This window comes from Leopardus geoffroyi, chromosome A1 (assembly GCF_018350155.1).
Source record: "Leopardus geoffroyi isolate Oge1 chromosome A1, O.geoffroyi_Oge1_pat1.0, whole genome shotgun sequence".
Taxonomy (NCBI): domain Eukaryota; kingdom Metazoa; phylum Chordata; class Mammalia; order Carnivora; family Felidae; genus Leopardus; species Leopardus geoffroyi.
The window spans coordinates 91,861,885-91,880,851 of record NC_059326.1 but is presented as its reverse complement, the minus strand read 5'-3'; the positions used below and the strand labels follow the sequence as shown (position 1 = coordinate 91,880,851).

At 45.9% G+C, this 18,967-nt stretch overlaps 1 protein-coding gene across 1 annotated transcript in view; it reads right to left on the bottom strand.

Moving 5' to 3' along the window:
- Positions 1-18,967, bottom strand: part of PHYKPL (5-phosphohydroxy-L-lysine phospho-lyase) — a 38,852-nt gene that overhangs the window by 18,474 nt on the left and 1,411 nt on the right. Inside the window, 6 exon segments of the mRNA XM_045485739.1 lie at positions 10,931-11,156; positions 11,401-11,483; positions 12,831-12,947; positions 13,025-13,112; positions 13,686-13,760; positions 18,041-18,200. Coding sequence (XP_045341695.1) covers positions 10,931-11,156; positions 11,401-11,483; positions 12,831-12,947; positions 13,025-13,112; positions 13,686-13,760; positions 18,041-18,200 — 749 coding nt within the window.

Genomic DNA, 18,967 nt, shown 5'->3' with positions numbered 1-18,967 from the left:
ACTCCCAGATTTCAAAGGATACAATTTATAGTAATTAAAACAACATGGTACTGGCACAAAACCAAACACGTAGACAAATGGAACAAAATAGAGTCCAGAAATAAACCCACACTTATTTGGCCAATTAATCTATGACAAAGGAGGCAAGAACATACAATGGAGAAAAGACAGTGTATTCAATAAATGGTGTTAGGAAAACTGGACAGCTACATGCTAAAGAATGAAACTGGACCACTTTCTTACATCATATATAAAAATAAGCTCAAGATGGATTAAAGACTTAAATATAAGACCTAAAACCATAAAACTCCCAGAAGAAAACAGGCAGTAAACTCTTGGACATTTATCTTTTTGGATCTGTCCAGGCAAGGACGACAAAAGCAAAAATAAACCATTCGGACTACATCAAACTGAAAAACTTTTGCACAGTGAAGGAAATCATAAACAAAACGAAAAGGAAACCTACTAAATGGAAGAAGATGTGCAAATAAGAGATCTCATAAGGGGTTAATACCCAAACTATATAAAACCTCACAAAACTCAGTATCAACTGTTTTTTCAGAGTCCACACAAAAGTGAAATCATACGGTATGTGTCGTTCTCTGATTAGTTTCACTTAGCCCAGTACTCTCTAGCTCCATCCTTATTGTCACAAGTGGCAAGATTTCATTCTTTTCTATGGGTGAGTAGTATCGCACTGTGTACATCATATACCAGGTCTTCTTTATCCATTCACAAATTGACGAACACTTGGGCTGCTTTCCTATCTTGGTTCTTGCAAATAACGCATGATGAACACAGCGGTGGATAGTTCTTTTCAGATTGATGTTTCTATTTTCTTCAGATAAATTCCTAGAAGTGGAATTGCTGGGTTATATGGTAGCTCTATTTTAAGTTTTTTTTTTTTTTTTTTTTTTTTTTCCAGAAACCTCTGTACTGCTTTCCATAGTGACTGCACCAATGTACATTCCCATCAACACCTTTTCTCCACATCCTCGCCAACACCTGTTATTTTTCATCTTTTTGATAAAGGCCATTCTGATAGGTGTGAGGAGATATCTCATTGTGGTTTTGATTTGCATTTCCCTGATGATGAATGGTGTTCAGTATCTTTTCATGTGCTTGTTGGCCATCTGTAGGTCTTTTTCGGAAAAATGTTTATTCAAGGCTTCTGTTCATTTTTCAACTTTTTTTTTTTTTAATTATTAAGTTGTGTAAGTTCTTTACATATTTTGGGTATTAACCCCTTCCTGGATGTATGATTTGCAAATACCTTTTCCCATTCAGTATGCCACCTTTTTGTTTTGTTGATAGTTTCCTTCCCTGTATACAAGCTTTTTGATTATGGATGTAATCCTATTTAGTTATTTTAGGTTTTGTTGCTGGTCAACTTTGACAAGGGCGTCAAGACCATTCAATGGGGTAAAAATAGTCTTTTTAAAAAATATGTTTTAAATATTTTAAATAAACAAGTGGGGGAGGGGCAGAGAGAAGGGGACAGAGAATCTGAAGCGAGCTCTGCGTTGACAGCAGTGAGCCTGATGTGGGGCTTGAACTCCCAAATTGTGAGATCATGACCTGAGCTGAAGTTGGATGCTCAACCAACTGAGCTACCCAGGTGCCCCAAGGATAAAAATAATCTTCAGCAAATGGTGTTGAGTCAACAAGATATCCACATGCAAAAGAGTCAAGTTACCCCTACCTCATACCATATGCAAAATATTAGCTCAAAATAAACCAATGACCTAAATGTAAGAGCTAAAATCATAAAATTCTTAGAAGAAAGCAAAGGTGTAAATCTTCATGACCTTTGATTCATCAGTGGTTTGTGAGATATGACTCGAAGGCACTCACAACCAAAAAAATAATAAATTGGACTCCCTCAAAATTAAAAACTCTGTGCTTCAGAGGAGACTACCAAGAAGGTGAAAAACAAGTCAGAAATGGGGGAAAATATTTCCAAATTATCTATCTGATAAGGATCTAGTACCTAGGATATGTATCTAATTCTTAGGGTGCTGGGTGGCTCAGTAGGTTGAGCATCCAACTTAAAAATTTTTTTTTTCAACGTTTATTTATTTTTGGGACAGAGAGAGACAGAGCATGAACGGGGTAGGGGCAGAGAGAGAGGGAGACACAGAATCGGAAACAGGCTCCAGGCTCTGAGCCATCAGCCCAGAGCCTGACGCGGGGCTCGAACTCCCGGACCGCGAGATCGTGACCTGGCTGAAGTCGGACGCTTAACCGACTGCGCCACCCAGGCGCCCCGAGCATCCAACTTTAAAAAATTTTTTTTAAATGTTTATTTATGTTTGACAGAGAGAACGTGAGTGGGGGAGGGGCAGTGAGAGAGGGAGACACAGGATCCAAAGCAGGATCCAGGCTCTGAGCTGTCAGCATGGAGCCTGACACGGGGCTCGAACTCACAAACTACGGGATCATGACCCAAGCCAAAGATGGATGCTTAACTGATGAGCCATCCAGGCACCCTGAGGATCCAACTCTTGATTTCAGCTCAGGTCACGATCCCAGGGTCATGGTATTGAGCCCTGCATCAGGCTCTGCACTGAGCATGGACCTTGCTTAGATATATTCTCTCTCTCTCTCTCTCTCTCTCTCTCTCTCTCTCTCTTCCTCTGCCCCTCTCACCCAGTTATGCATGCTCTAAAATAAAAACTTTTAAAAAATTAAAGATTCTTACAACTCAGCAAAAAGAGATAAGTAACCCAATTAAAAAAATGGGCAAAGGACAATGAGTAGACATTTCCTAAAGAATATATATAAATGGTCAATTAACTATATAAAAAGATGCTCAGCATCACTAGCCATGAGGGAAATGCAAACCACAATGAAGTACTATTTCACACTCACTAGGATGGCTATCATAAAAGATAGAAAATAACAATTCTGGAGAGGATATGGAGAAATTGGAACCCCTATACATTGTGGGTGGGCATGTAAAGTGGTACAGCTGCTTGGACAAAGTCTGTAATTTCTCAAAAAGTTAAACCTAGGGTTGCCATACGATCCAGCAAGTCTACTCACAGGTGCCTACTCAGTAGAACTGAATATATATGTCCAAACAAACATATGTACACACATGTTCACTGCAGCATTATTCATAAGAGCCAAGAAGGGGAAATGTTGATTAATGGAAGAATGGAAAAATGCAATGTAGCATTATTCATACAACGGAATTATTATTCATCCACAAAAGAGAATGAAGTACTGATTCATGCTACAACATGGATGAACCTTGAAAATATTATTCTGTGTGACAGAAGTCAGACACAAAAGGCCACATGTGTGATTTCATTTATATGAAATCCATTTATAAGAACAGACATATCCATTGAGATAGAAAGGACAGCGACTGCCAGGACTTACAGAGGGAAGGCAACAAGGAGTGGCTGCTAACGGGTATGGGCCTGCTTTCTGGGTGATGGAAATGTTCCAGAATTAAGACAGTACTGATGGTGGTACAACTTGGTGAGTACACTAAAAACCACTGAGTTTTAATTTAAAGTTTGTTTATTTAAGTCATCTCGACACCCCACATGGGGCTCAAACCCACAACCCTGAGATCAAGAGTTGCATATTCCACCAACTGAGCCAGCCAGATACCCCCTAGCTAAAATATTTAAATATAAGGCCCTGATAAAAAATATTCTTAGGCACACAAGATCGCAGAAGTTCTGCAATATAAAGGCTTACACTGAAAATGATTTGAGATGGAATACTTTTAATACAGATACTATTAAAAGAGAAAAGCATGATAAACTGAAATTATAAATGAAGATGTTAGCAACAGGCCTAAATATACCAATAATTACATTAAATTTAAATTGTCTTAAGTAATCACTTTTAAAGTAAAATATTAACAAATTTACACCAAAACCCCCCAAATTCTAGATATATATTCAATAAAAGAAACACATCTAAAGCTGACTGAAAGGTGGACTCATAGCAGATAAAATGTGATTTAAGACCCAACATCATTATTAGGAATGGAAAAGATTACTCTTTGTGATAAAGATTCAGTTCCTGGAAAATTGACTACTGTCTTACACCATACACAAAAATTAACTCAAAATGGATTAAAGATTTGAATATAAGACCTGAAACCATAAAACTCTGAGAAGAAAACATACCTGATAAGTTCCTTGACACCAGTCTTGGCAATTTTCTGGATTTAACACCAAAAGCAAAGGCAACAAAATAAATGAGTGGGACTACATCAGACTAAAAAGCATCCGCACAGCGGAGGAAACCATCAACAAAATGAAAAGGCAACTGACCAAATGGGAGAAAATATTTGCAAATCATGTATTTGATAAGGAGCTAATAGTCAAAATATATACAGAATACACACAACTCAATAGCCAAAAAACAAACTATGATTAAAAAATGGGCATTAAAAGATCTGAACAGACATTTTCCCAAGAGGACACACAGATGGCCAACAGGTACACAAAGAGGTGCCCAACATCACCAGTCATCAGGGGAATGTAAATCAAAACTGTGGTATTACCTCGTACCTGGGAGAATGGCTATTACCAAGAAGATAAGAAACAGCAAACGTTGGTGAGGATGTGGAGAAAAGGGGACCTTTGTGTACTGTTGGTGGGAATGCAAATAGGGGGAGCCACTATGGAAAACCGAACAGAAGTTCCTCAAAAATTAAAACTAGAATGATCAGGGGCACCTGGGCGTCTGAGTCAGTTGAGCCTCTGACTTACGCTCAGGTGGCGATCTCGTGGTTCATGAGTTAGAGCCCCACATCAGGCTTGCTGCTGTCAGCCTGTCAGTGCAGAGCTCATTTCGGGTCCTCTGTCCCCCTCTCTCTGCCCCTCCCCTGCTTGCACTCTCCCCCAAATGAATAAATATTAAAAAAAAAAAAAAAAAAAAAAGAACTACCATATGATCCAGCAATTCCACTTCTGGGTATTTATCCAAGGGAAACATAAACACTATCTCAGAGATATCTGCACCCCACCATGTTTCTTACAGCACAATTTTCAATAGCTAAGACAGAGAAGCAATCTAAATGTCCATTCATGGTTGAATGGGTACAGAAAATGTGGTATATATTCACAATGGAATATTATCCCACCATAAAAAAAAGAAGGAAATCTTGCCATTTGTGACAACATACCCTGTACCTTGAGGACATTATGCTAAGTGACATAAGTCAGACAGAGAAAGACAAATAATATATCTCACTTATTTGTGGAATCAAAACTAAAAGCAAAAAACAAACCCAAGATGGAACACTTAGATACAGAGAACATATTGGTAGTTGCTAGAGGTGAGAGGGTGGGGGTTGGGCAAAATTAGTGAAGTTGGTCTAAAGTTACAAACTTCCAGTTACAAAATAAATAAGTTCTGGGGGCATAATGTACAGAATGGTTACCATAGTTAACAATACTCTGCTGTATTTTTGAAAAACCTAGAGCTGAATATTGCAGTGGTCCTCACTTTAAATTTAATTAATTAATTAATTTTTCTGAGAGAGTGAGCATGTAAGTGCACGTGAGCAGGGGAGGGAGAGAGAAGGAGAAAGAGAATCCCCAGCAGGCTTCATGCTCAGCATGGAGCCCAACGTGGGGTTCAGTCTCACAACTGTAAGATCATGACTTGAGCAGAAATCAAGAGTCAGAGGCTTAACCAACTGAACCACCCAGGTGCCTCAGCCCTCACATTGTAGAACTTAGAATCCCTTTACACTCTCAAAAATTATTGAGGAACCCAAAGAGCTTCTGTTTATATGGGTTATATCTATTAATATTTACTGGATAGAAATTAAAACCTGGAAATCTGAATAATGTTAAGAAAATTAGTGTCAAATTAATTTTTGTTAGGGGCACCTAGGTGGCTTAGTCGGTTAAGCGTCCGACTTTGGCTCAGCTCATGATCTCAGAGTTCGTGGGTTTGGGCCCCTCATCGGGCTCTATTATGACAGCTTGGAGCCCGGAGCCTGCTTCAGATTCTGTGTTCCCTCTCTCTGCCCCTCCCCTCCTTGCACTTTTCTCTCTCTCAAAAAAACCCCCCAAAAAACCCAAAAACATTAAAAAAAGAGATGAAAGGAAAATCTATACCAAATATCATCCTTGATGGACAAGTATTATAAATATTCCTATAAACTGGACAAGTATGCCCACTGTCACCATTGGTTGTCAACTATGTATTGGAAGTCTCACCCAGTATAATCAAACAACTGCCAGTTTTTTGAAAGGATATGATTTTTTATATAGGAACAAAGAAGAAAAGGTCTGCCTATAAATTACTAGAAGTGATAGAACAGTTTAGCAAGAGAATGGATTAAAAAAATTAATATACAAAAGTCCATTATTTTATACAGCAGCAGCAAAGAGTATACAGATAAAGAGAGGTCATCTTTTATGATAGAAAGTTTCAAATATCTAGGAATAAATTTAATAATGTGTAAGATCTCTGTGGGGGAATTTGTAAAACATGGAGAGGTATGCCATGTTCATGGGTAGCAAGATTCAATAATATACATCAATTTTTGTTTCAAATTCATCTACAGACTCAAGTGATTTCCCTATCAAAATTCCAACAGGGTTTTTCCTGTTTAAAGATAACTTTAAAATAAAACATCAGTGAAATAGTAAAGGGCCAGGATGGCCAGAACACTTCTGAAGAAGGAAAAAACAGGTCAGAGGAGAACTTTTCTACCAGACATACAGCTCATTAAGAAGTTCTAGTAATAAGGCAATGTGGTAGAGCAACAGATAGACAAACTGACTAGAAGAACAGAAAGAAGAACCTGGAAACACACCTGTGTGCATATGAACTCTGGTTACGTAATGCAGGTAGCATGTCCGATCAGCGGGGGAACAAAGGAAGCTAAAAACATGTTATTCACATTCACAGAGATGAAATGTGATTCCTATTTCACACCATGTACAAAAATCACCTCCAGGTGGACTAAGGGCTTATATGTCAAAACAAAATGTTAAGATACCTAACAGAAACTGTAGATGAATACCTTGTAGACTTTAGCGGTAGGGAGAGATCTCTGAAATGAGACACAAAAAGAATTATTAAAGGAAAGACTGATGTAGTCCATGCTAAAATTAAAAACTGTGGTTCAACAAAAAATATGTAAAAGAAGTAAAAGGCAAGTTATAAATGGGATGAACATATTCACAACCTACACAATTGACAAAAGACCAGTATCAAGAATACGTGTGTGTGGGGGCGCCTGGGTGGCGCAGTCGGTTAAGCATCCGACTTCAGCCAGGTCACGATCTCGCGGTCCGTGAGTTTGAGCCCCGCGTCGGGCTCTGGGCTGATGGCTCAGAGCCTGGAGCCTGTTTCCGATTCCGTGTCTCCCTCTCTCTCTGCCCCTCCCCCGTTCATGCTCTGTCTCTCTCTGTCCCAAAAATAAATAAACGTTGAAAAAAAAAAAATTTAAAAAAGAATACGTGTGTGTGTGCGCCCCTGTGTACACACACACACAAATGCATATATACACATACACAAATGCATATACACAGGCACACAAAACTCCTGCAAATAAGTAAGAAAAGCTCTAGTAACTCAATCAAAAAACGGGCAAAAGAAAAAACAGGCATTTTGCAGAAAAGGAAACACATGGCCAATAAACATACGAAGATATCCAAAATCTATAAAGAACTAATATAACTCAACACTCAAAAAACAAATAATGCAATTAAAAAATGGGCAGAAGACACTAACGGAAATTTCTCCAAAGAAGACATCCAGATGGCCAACAGACACATGAACAGATGTTTACTGTCACTTAACACCAGGGAAATGCAAATCAAAACTACAATCAGATATCACCTCACACCTGTCAGAACGCTAAAGTCAACAACACAAGAAACAACAGGTGTTGGTGAGGATGTTGAGAAAAAGGCACCCTTGTGCACTGTTGGGAATGCAAACTGGTGCAGCCACAGTATGGAGTTTGCTCAAAAAGTTAAAAAGAGAACTGCCTTATGATCCAGCGATGGCACTACTCAGTATTTACCCAAAGAATATTAAGAACACTAATTCAAAGGGTTACATGTACCCTATGTTTATAGCAGCATTATCTACAATAGCCAAGATATAGAAGCAGCCCAAGTGTCTATCGACTGATGAATGGATAAGGAAGATGTGGTATATATAAACAATGGAATGTTATTCAGCCATAAAAAGGAATGAAATCTCACCATTTGCAACAACATGGATGGAGCTAGAAAATACAATGCTAAGCGAAATAAGTCACAGAGAAAGACAAATACCATATAACTATGACTTCACTCCTATGTGGACTTTAAGAAACAAAACAGACAAGCAAAGGGGGAAAAAAGGGAGAGAGAGAAACAAACCAAGAAACAGACTCTTAACTAAAGAGAACAAACTGAAGGTTATCAGAGGGGAGGTGGGTGGGGGGTGGGGGAAATAGGTGATGGGGATTAAGGAGCACACTTGTCACGATGGGTGTCACATTGGGTGTTGTATGGAAGCACTGAATCACTATATTGTACCCTTGAAACTAACATTATACTGTATGTTAACTAACTAGAATTTAAATAAAAACTTAAAACAAAAACACATGAAGAGATGTTTCACGTAATTTGAAACCAGGGAATGGCATATCAAGAACACTCCCTGACATGAGGGGCTACCATTTTAACCTTACTTGCCCGGCAAATGTTAAAAGGCATTTGAGAGGAAGTAGACCCACAGAATCTCTTACCCGCCACAGGCAGGATGCTAACTTGTGACCTACTGTGGAAAACAGATGTCATCATCTGTTAAAATGGAGGTGAACACAGACCCCCACGACCTAGCAATTACACTTGTAGGGTCTATTCCTAAGACAGACTCTTGCACATGTACATCGGAAACTTATAAAAGTTATTTATAGCAGCAAAAAACATGGGGACAACCCCAGAGCACATAAAGAGGAATGGACAAATAAGCCAGGGCCCATTCATATGGTGGGGACAGTATAAAGCAGTCAAAACAAACTTCAGGGGTGCCTGGGTGGCTCAGTCGGTTAAGTGTCTGACTCTTGGTTTCAGCTCAGGTCATGATCTCAGGTTTCATGAGTTCAAGCTTTGAGTTGGGCTCTGTGCTGACAGTATGGAGCCTGCTTGGGATTCTCTCTCAACCCCTCTCTCTGTGTCCCTCCCCCACCCCCAGAATGTCTCTGTCTCTCTCAAAGTAAACACATACCCTTAAAGCAACAACAAACTTCAGTGACAAGCAATGTGGACAATTCTTAGTGACTTAATGTTAGGTGAAAAAAACAAATCTCCAAAGACAACACACAGCATGATACATGTTTTATAAGGTTAAAAAAACAACCAGAATAAATAATGAACGTGGTGATGGTTACCGGGGTGGCAGAGGCAATAAGATGGGACTGGGGAGCAACCATACGGGTAGATGCAGGTTACTGTCCAGGTCCTAACTTTCATTTGGAATAATGGCTTCTTGGATGCTTATTACATAAACAAAAGTACCTGGATAGCTGGCTAATGAAGAGAGGACCGTGCAGGGACAGAGGATGAGTCTTCATGAACCACGGTTTGTATGATCTAACTATGGGCACTTCAGGTTAAGCCAAAGAAATAAAAACCCAGATCTGTCTTTCAGCCCTCACAACACACTCCTTCCTGCTCCCAGGGCTGCTCCTCCCTGTTCCCCTAGACGCCCCACTCACAGGACACCCCTTCTCCGCCCTCCCTCCCACATGCCTCGTCCCTTGTGCTGTCCCCGAATGCAAGCTGTCCACGCCTCCAAGGTCAGGTGTCTACAGGTCTGGTCCAGGGCAGGAGCTCTATCTGCGTGTCTCCTGGGCACAAAGTGATGATTTGCCAAACCATCAGCCCTCACCCTTAACGACCTCTGCCAACTTTTGCCCACCTTGCCCAATCCTGATATGTTTCAGCCCCAATTTGAACTGGCTCTTTTTTGAGAAGTCATAGTGAGTTCTTCCCTCGACGCTGTCCCTGCCCATGTCCTCCCTGTGGCCTGTGCCCAGACTTGGGTCTTCCTCTCTTAGACAAGATCCTTCTGGATCCGTTTCCCCACCTCTGGTTCTTTCTCTACACTGATCACCAGAGATCCTTCTCGAGTGTATTTCAGACCTCATCTGTCCCCAGTTAAAACACTTCCATGGCTCGTCATGGCTCGTCATTGACGTCAGGATGGGTCCTGACTCCTCAGCTCTTTCTGAGGAAGCCCCTGCTGATGACCGTGCTCCCCTCACCCCCTGCATGTTCTCTCAGTGCCGCTGAACTTAGGGAAAGCTCTCCAGCCTTGCCCCCCCCCCCCCCCCCCCCCAAGGACAGGGAGCCATGCCCTCCTCAAAGCTCCAACTGGAATGTTAACTCTGCTCCCAGACCACTAGTCACCCAGACAGATGGAGCTCCTCACACATCTGCATCAGCTCAGGCACAGGGCCTGACACCCAGCAGGGAGAGAGGGCCTCTTGTATTCATTCTGCATACTTTACAAGGCACCGTCTCTTGAGACAGCTTTTAGATTGATGCGAGTTTTTAAAAGGTGTGTGGGGCACCTGGGTGGCTCAGTTGGTTGAGCGTCAGACTTTGGCTCAGGTCATGATCTTACTGATCTTGGTTTGTGGGTTTGAGCCCCACAACAGGCTCTGCGCTGACAGCATGGAGCCTGCTTGGGACTCTGTCTCCCTCTCTCTCTGCCCCTCCTCTGCTCAAGCTCTCTCTCTCAAAAATAAAGAAACATTAAAAAAAAAATTAAGGTTGTGTATATTTTTCCCTCTGACCTACAGTAACACCCAAGGACAGCATCTTAGAAATCTGTGCACTGGGCACAGTGCTAGGCCTGTGGCCTTTGCTCTTTAAGGACCACCAGGGTGAGGCCTGCAGGACACACGGTGCTCCCTTGCTCTGGAGCCTTCACTCACCGTGTTGAAGTATTCGACGCCGGTGGCTTCAAATGCCCTTGCCACAGCTTGGGTTGTGGCCACACAGGCTACGGGGTGGCCATTGCCGATGGACTTGCCCATGGTGACGATGTCAGGGACAAAGTCTTCTCCTTGCAGTTGGAAGGCCCAGAAGTGCTGGCCCACTCGGCCAAAGCCCACTTGAATCTCGTCTGCGACAAAGACCCCTCCAGCCCTGTGGATGTGCCTGTGGCAGAGGACAGATGGCTGACTGGGTCTGCGATAAGGAGGATCAGACCAGGAGCTCGGGGGTCTTGGACCCTGAACCCTGGCTCTGCCAGTACTAAGGTGGGGGCCTTAGGCAGGTGGCTGGCTTTCTCAGAGCCACCATTTCTTCTCAAGGTTCTGGCCAAGAGGCCAAGCTGAGGCTGGAATTTGGAACAAAGGTCGGGAAACCCCATTATTACAGCCCTGCTATCTCAGCTACTCACTCTGCCACTTCCTGGAAGAAGCCGGCAGGGGGGATGATCTGTCCTCCCACGCTGGGCAGAGACTCTGCAAAGAACGCTGCAATCTGTGGACGAGACAGGATGCTGGGGATACCACTGTGGAGGCACTGAGTGGCAGGCGGAGCATGTCCTGCCAATGCTGGCTCAGCGCTGGCTCCAAGCAGGACCAGTCACCAGCGTGGCTGTGTGGCCATTTCGGGCTCCAGGTCACATCTGGCCTGTGACTGGGTTTGCTCTGGGGCCGCAAACCAACTCTTACTGCATGGAGTTCTCCAGACCCTTTGTACGCAGCATGTCCCAGGTTTCTCCCCATCGGACTGTTCCTTCTCTGCTCCTCCCTGGTGACTCCCATCACCCCCACCGAGGGAAACTCAGCCCCCAGCCCTGATCCAGCCTCTTCCTTCATCCAGTCAGCACGGCCTCTGCCTCTCCAGTGTCTGTGCGCACGCTCAGCCCCTCCACCTGGACACACCTGCCTCCTGGCATATCTGTCACTTTCTGCCTTGGCCTCCTGCAGATGCCACCTGGTGGGATGCCTCTGGCAGTCCATCCTCCATCGGCCACCAGGGTGAGCCTCAGCTCAGTCGCCAAACTCATCACTGTCCTGTGTAAAGCACTTCCGTGACCCCATTTCTTACAGCTGTGACCTCCAAGCTATGTTTAGTCCTAGAGCTGCTTCAGAGGCTACCGCCCAGATGAAGGAAGGACTGATGGGGTAGGAAACAGTCTCTTATCTGCTTTTATGTAAGTGCAGGCAAAGCATCTGAAATGCACACGCCGAGCTCCCCTGATCTGGACCTGCCAGGCTTTCTGGCTTCATAGCCTGCTGCTCTTTGCTGTGTGTCCTGTGTTCAGCTGTCACTGCTGCAGCAAGACTTTCCGGAGAGCCCTCCCACCAACAGCTAACTCCGTCCAGCGGTCCCCGTGGCCACTGCTCTCCCAGTGCACACCCATCTCTCCTGTCTCTGCCCTTGAACTCCACGGCCACTACAACACGGGGGCAGGGCCTCCTCACGGCCTCAGGCTGGCCCCATTCAAATGCACCCCTGGTCTTACTGCTCTCTGGCCTCCAGCCCTCCTGCACTGCCCTTGTAGGCCTACGTTCTGCCTGCTTCTCTAAGCTCATTTCCTGCCAGCTCGGCCAGGCCCCACGGTGATGTCTGCCTGGGTTGCCCCATGCCCCCTGAGTGCTAACCCCTCTGCACGGAACCGTCCAACCAGGGGCCTCTGGACTCCTGTAACACCCAGCACGTACCTTTATCTAGACTGTCTGCTGAGCAGCTAACCACCCCCCCCAACTAGATTCCTAATGGGGGGGGCCCAGTTCCAGTTTCTCCCAGGGTCCCCAGTATCTAGTACTGGGTTGAAATGCCAGCCGCTATTCAATTCACGGGACCTGTGCAGACAGTTACCTTCCTGCCCTTTTCCTGTACGCTGTTCACCACGCGTTCCACCTCGCTGGCATAGGCCCCAGCCGGATTGGGGTGGTCCTCCCGGTAAAGACCCCGGTAGGTGTCTGGGAGAGGTGCCTGTGGGAGTGACAGCGCCGTGTCATCCAGGCTGGGGGGGTGAGCACCGACCTGTTGCCCACTTGGGCAGTGCATACCACATGGACCCACTCCTTCTGGCCATCCAGGTCTCGGAACTTGTAGGGGCTGATGTCAATCAGGGAGCTCAGGTGACCGTGATAAGCACTGAGGAGAAGAACGGAGGGGGCTCAGGAACAAGTACTCCATGGCCCAGTCCCGACCAACGTCCATCCACCTCAGGAGACACAGGGAAGACCAACCTTTCCAACACAGCCCCCGACTCCTGGGGCTGGGAACCAGCACGGGCCTTGGAGCCGGTAAGACTTCCCATATGACTGCTTACTAGCTAGAATGGTGGCTAATCGGTTAACCTCTCTGGGTTCAGTTCTGTCTGCTGAGAAGTGGGGGGGGGGGGGGTTCTCCTTCAGAACTGTCATTAATGCTCTAGCCCTGGGCCTGGGCCTGGTGCACAGCAGATACTCAATACCATTAGGGCTGTTTTAATACCAAACTGTGGGACCCATTCTCACCACCTTACAAAGCATTTTCTGCTGCCAGAAGAGAGGCCCTGGGGGAAAGAGCCCCCTGGTGTATGTAGGGGTGTCTCTATAGCCGGGTCTTCATGTTTCCCTCCAGTAGCCCAGGCCCCTCCTCATCTTCCTGCCCAAGGCATTCAAAGCTGGAGCCTCAGTGATCCCCAGTAAGTGGTGGGCCCAGGCTTCTGGAAATGGCACTTACTGGTCTAACACCACCACGTCCCAATGTCCCGTGTACTGGCGGGCCAGCCTCAGGGCCAGGTCATTGGCTTCTGACCTATGAAAGAAAAGGTGGGCCCTGCTCAGACTGCTGTCAAGGGCTTTCCTCTTGGATACCTGCTTCCTACAGGGAAGTCCAGAGGGAAAGAAAAGCCCTGCCAGCAGCAAGAAGATTCTCAGGACACCATTTGTGACTCATTTGAGTTCATTCATTCAATCAACATTTTATCAAATGTGCTAGGAGCTGGGGTGGGGGCTGGAAATAGTAAGGAAAATAGGTCCTGGCTCTTCTGGAGCTTTCTACATTCTAGTAGGTATCATGAAAGCAAAATAAACAAAGAATGATCATTTTCATAAGTGCCCCAAGAGAACCACATAGGGCCTCAATTGTGTCCCCCCAAATTCTTATGATGAAGCCCTAACCCCTACCACCTAAGAATGTGACTATTTAACATAAATTTATATGAATTAACATTTATTTATTTTTGAAAGACAGAGACAGAGTGAAAGTAGGAGAGGGGAGAAAGCGGGGGGGGGGGGGGGGGGGGGGAGACATAGAATCTGAAGCAGGCTCCAGGCTCTGAGTTATCAGCACAGAGCCTGATGTGGGGCTGGAACCCAGAAACACAAGATCATAACCTGAGCCAAAGTCAGACACTCAACTGACTGAGCCACCCAGGCGCCCCTAAATTTATATAAATTAAAATGAGGCTGTCAGGGGGTACCTGGGTGGTGCAGTCGGTTAAGCGTCCGACTTCAGCCAGGTCACGATCTCGCGGTCCGTGAGCTCGAGCCCCACGTCAGGCTCTGGGCTGATGGCTCAGAGCCTGGAGGCTGTTTCCCATTCTGTGTCTCCCTCTCTCTCTGCCCCTCCCCCGTTCATGCTCTGTCTCTCTCTGTCCCAAAAATAAATAAGCGTTGAAAAAAAAAAGTTAAAAAAAAAAAAAATGAGGCTGTCAGGGTGGGCCCTAATCCAATCTGACTAGTGTCCTTATACGAAGAGGAAACGTGGGCACACAGAGACACAAGAGGCGTGGACGCCAAGAAGAAAGACCAAGTGAGGACACAGCCAGAAGGTGGCCATTTACAAACCAAGGAGAGAGGCCTCAAAGAAGTCAAACCTGCTGACATTTTATTCTTGGATTCTGGCCTCCAGGAGTAGGAGAAATAAATTTGTTATTCAAGCCTCCCAGCCTGTGGCATTTTGTCATGGCAGCCCTGACTATCTAAAGGGGTCAGGGAAAACCTCTGTGAGGAGACACCACCAGAACTGAGTCCCCAGAGGGAAGTTTCTAGGCAGAGTGAGCAGCACGTGCAAGGGACATGTGCAGGAAAAGTGCTCAGTGTGCTCAGGGAACCGAGACGCACAAGGGAGGCAAGGGGCAGCATGGGAGAGGAAGTGGGGAGATACGCAGGGGCCCCACACACAGGACCTTGGAAGGCGCCTAGATTTTCTTCTCAGTGCCATGCCAAGCTACTGAAGAGTTTTTTATTTTTATTTATAGTAAAACCTTGGATTGTGAGTAACTTGTTCTGTGAGTGTTCTGCAAGATGAGCAAACATTTCTAACAAATTTTAACTTGATAAATGAGCAATGTCTTATGAGTGGTATGAGACACTGAATGTCACATGATCACAACTGAGCCAACGGTTCTTGAAATTTGCTTTGACATGCAAGTGCTTTGGATTACAACCATGTTTCTGGAATAAATTATGCTTGCAAACCAAGGTTTTGCTGTATTTGTTTTTTTTAAAGATTTATTTTATTTATTTATTAAAAAAAATTTTTTTTAACGTTTATTTATTATTGAGAGACAGAGAGAGACAGAGCATGAGCATGGGAGGGGCAGAGAGAGGAGGAGACACAGAATCTGAAGCAGCCTCCAGGCTCTGAGCTGTTAGCACAGAGCCTGATGCAGGGCTCGAACTCACAAACTGTGAGACCATGACCTGAGCCGAAGTCAGACGCTTAACCGACTGAGCCACCCAGGCACCTCAAGATTTATTTTATTTTTAGAGAGAGAGAGAATGCAAGCAGGGGAGAGGAGCAGAGGGAGAGAGAAAGAATCTCAAGCAGGCTCCACGCTCAGCACAGAGCCTGACATGAGGCTTGATCCCATGACCCTGAGGTCACGACCTGAACCGAAATCAAGAGGACACTTAATCGACAGAGCCACCCAGGTGCCCTGCTACTGAAGAGTTTTAATCTGAGAAGGGACGTGAATCAGCTCCCATCTGAGGAGGCAGCCTCCGGCTGTGTGGGCCTAATGGAGTAAAAGGGGAAGAGACAAGAGCTAAGGACACCCAGCTCAGAGAGGTCGTGGCCATGGAGAACAGAAAGAGGGACAGAGGCAGAAGACAACTTGGGGACAGATGAAGCGGGCTTGCTGTAGGATTGGGAGGAGGGTGTGTGGTTCCTGCCTGGAGGAGAGATGCAGATAGTGTTGCCATTTACGAGGTGGGACAGGATCGGGGTGGCAGGGGGGGGTGTCCTCCTGAGAATGCCAGTGACAGCCAGTGCCGTGGTCCCATACCAGGTGTTGGCAGAAGACAACCAACTCCTTTTGGACCCATCGAGTTGGAGATGTTCCACAAGTGGTCATTTAGAACCTTGGGGCTGGAACACATGGGAAGCATCCGGGCTTGAGACACAAATTTGGGAGTCATTAGCACGTGAACATGGAAAGACTTGGAAACGGATGAGATCACACAGGGAGAGGGCTCAGGACCAGCCCCAAAGAAGAGAGGAGAAGCGACTGGCAGAGGAGACCAAGGGGTGGCCAGAGGCTGGTGGAAACCGGGAGTGTGCAGCATCCTGGAAGCGAGACTAGAAAGCACTTCTGGAGAGTGGTGATGCTGTCAACATTGCCGAGAGATAGTGTAAGGCAAGAGCAGCAAAGAGACCGCTGGATTTGGCAACGTGGAAGTTGCTGGAATCCAGAGTGCATATGATGGAATAAACCAGCAAACGTCCCTGACCCCACTGCCCAGGAAGCTCTCACTCCTGGACCCAGCTTTCTGCTCTTCCCTAATAAGCTCTGGTTCTGGCTTTGCTCCAGAAAGGACCCCAAGCTGAGTCCTTTCTTTGAACTACTATTTCCTTATCTGCAAACTGAAGATGGGAACTTACGCATCCTAGAAATTACCAAGGTGTGGCGGCAGGGGTGGGGGGCGCGTACTGATGGATGAAAATGACAGTGGGGCATCTGAGTGGCTCAGTCGGTTAAGCATCCAACTTCGGCTCAGGTCATGATCTCACAGTTCATGAGTTCGAGCCCCACGTCAGGCTCTAGGCTGACAGCTCAGAGCCTGGATCCCCCTTCAGATTCTGTGTCTCCCTCTGTCTGCCCCTCCGCTGCTTGCACTCTGTCTCTCGCATGGTCTCAAAAATAAACAAACATTGAAAAAAAAAAAAAAGAAAATGACAGTGATGATGGTAACACTCATTACTATAACCCAAATGCCATGACTCGGTTTGTTGGAGTGTTCTGTCCCAGGCAAGGCTGGGCCAGACCTACGTACACATCATCATCTGCTGTTCCTGTCCCCGCTGCCACTACTAGCATTAGCTACCATCACCTGTCACCTGGCTGCTGAATTGGCGCCTAATGGGGTCCATTCTTGCTCTTCTCCAGCCCTGATGACATCACTTGCCTGATTAAAACCCTCAGATGGCTTCCCAGTGTTCTCAGGATAAAAACAAATTCCTCACTTGGAATGTGTCAGCTCATACCCTCTCCTCTCCCTTTGGGTCCTCAAGTGTGCCAGATGCCATGCTCTGACTGCTGCAGGGCCTTTGCACAGGCTGAGCAACCCTGATGTGAATACTTCTGGTGAAGTAGGCAGCTTCCTTCCTGCTCATCAGCTCTTTGCCTGATAGAGAAGTCTTCCCTGACCCTCTGCTGGCAGGCTTTGGCCCCTCACCGCTTCTCTGCCTCATCAGGTCCCTTCCTTCTCCTCCAGACAATGACCTCTGCATTTCTGTGAAGGACCAGTTGATGTTTCTGTTCCTTACTGAGCGAGCTGAGGGCAGGGATTTTGGCTATACCCCCGAGCTGGGCCTGTGTATTCATAAGGCAGAAGTAAAGGAACATATTACCTAGGTAAGCCCCCAAGACAATCATGGAGACAATCATGCAACAGAGGTACTGGCATGCCTTACTAAGAGACCAGAAAACTGGGATCTGACAGAGTGAGCACCAGGGTCTACAGAGGGGAGTACGGGCTCCCGACTCAGCAAGGGCAAGGCTGCCTCGCTCCCAGTGCTTGCTGGGTCAGCCACACTAGGTTTCAATAGGTGAGCAATTCTGTCTTCACCACCGGCCGAAGTCCACTTACCCAGAATTCAGGAAATAAAACACAGAGAGCTTCTCCGGCAGGGTCTCTGATAGCCTCTGTGCATAATCCACGATGTTGTCGTGCAGGTACCGGCTGTTGGTGTTCAGCACCTGGTTTTGTTCGTGCGCTGCTTGGACCACGAGAGGGTGGCAGTGCCCAACTGGAAGAGGGCCACCAATGTCACATAGTGGCTCTGCTCAGCCAGCCCCACCGGGCCTCCCCCAGCTGTAGTCTATAAATCCAGCCAGAGGAGAGCAGTTGTGAGGGAGAGGCAGAGAGGAAAGAGGCGAGTCTGAAGACGGGGTGTGTGGTGTGTATGTATGTATGTATGTGCCAGAGAGGCCAGTTCTAGAAAGGAGTCCCCGAGATTCGGGCAAAAGAAAAAGTTCGTTGGCAGAAACCCTATCTAGAAAATCCGTGTCTGTAAGGAAGCTTCTTGAGGCCTGTTGGACAAAGACAGGATGTGGGGAGGAGTGCCTGTCGGCAGGCTTGACTTCACTAATCAATGGAGGCGGGAGGTAATGTTGATTGCCAACAGCCTGGGATTATAGCAGCTCAACCTGTGTTGAGCCAGGCACACTCCAAGCAAATTATCTAAATTAATTCACTTATTCCTCTAAAACACCTTGAGATGAGTCCCTAGTATTATCGTGTCTATTTTGCAGATGAGTAAACTGAGGCACAGAGAATTAAACAACTTGCCCAAGATCATAATGTAAGTGGAGGGCAGGGATATGATGAACCCAAGCGGTTTGGGACTAGAGCCCTTGTTTTTACTATTTCATTAACCTCTAGTTTGCTTTTTGGGTCACAGACTCCTTTTCATCCCATCAGCTCTGGTGGCCCCACCTGGATAGCTAAATTCCTACTTCAGTTTCCTTGCCTAGCACCTGAGAAGGTCCCTGGGGCTGAAGCCCTGCCATGATT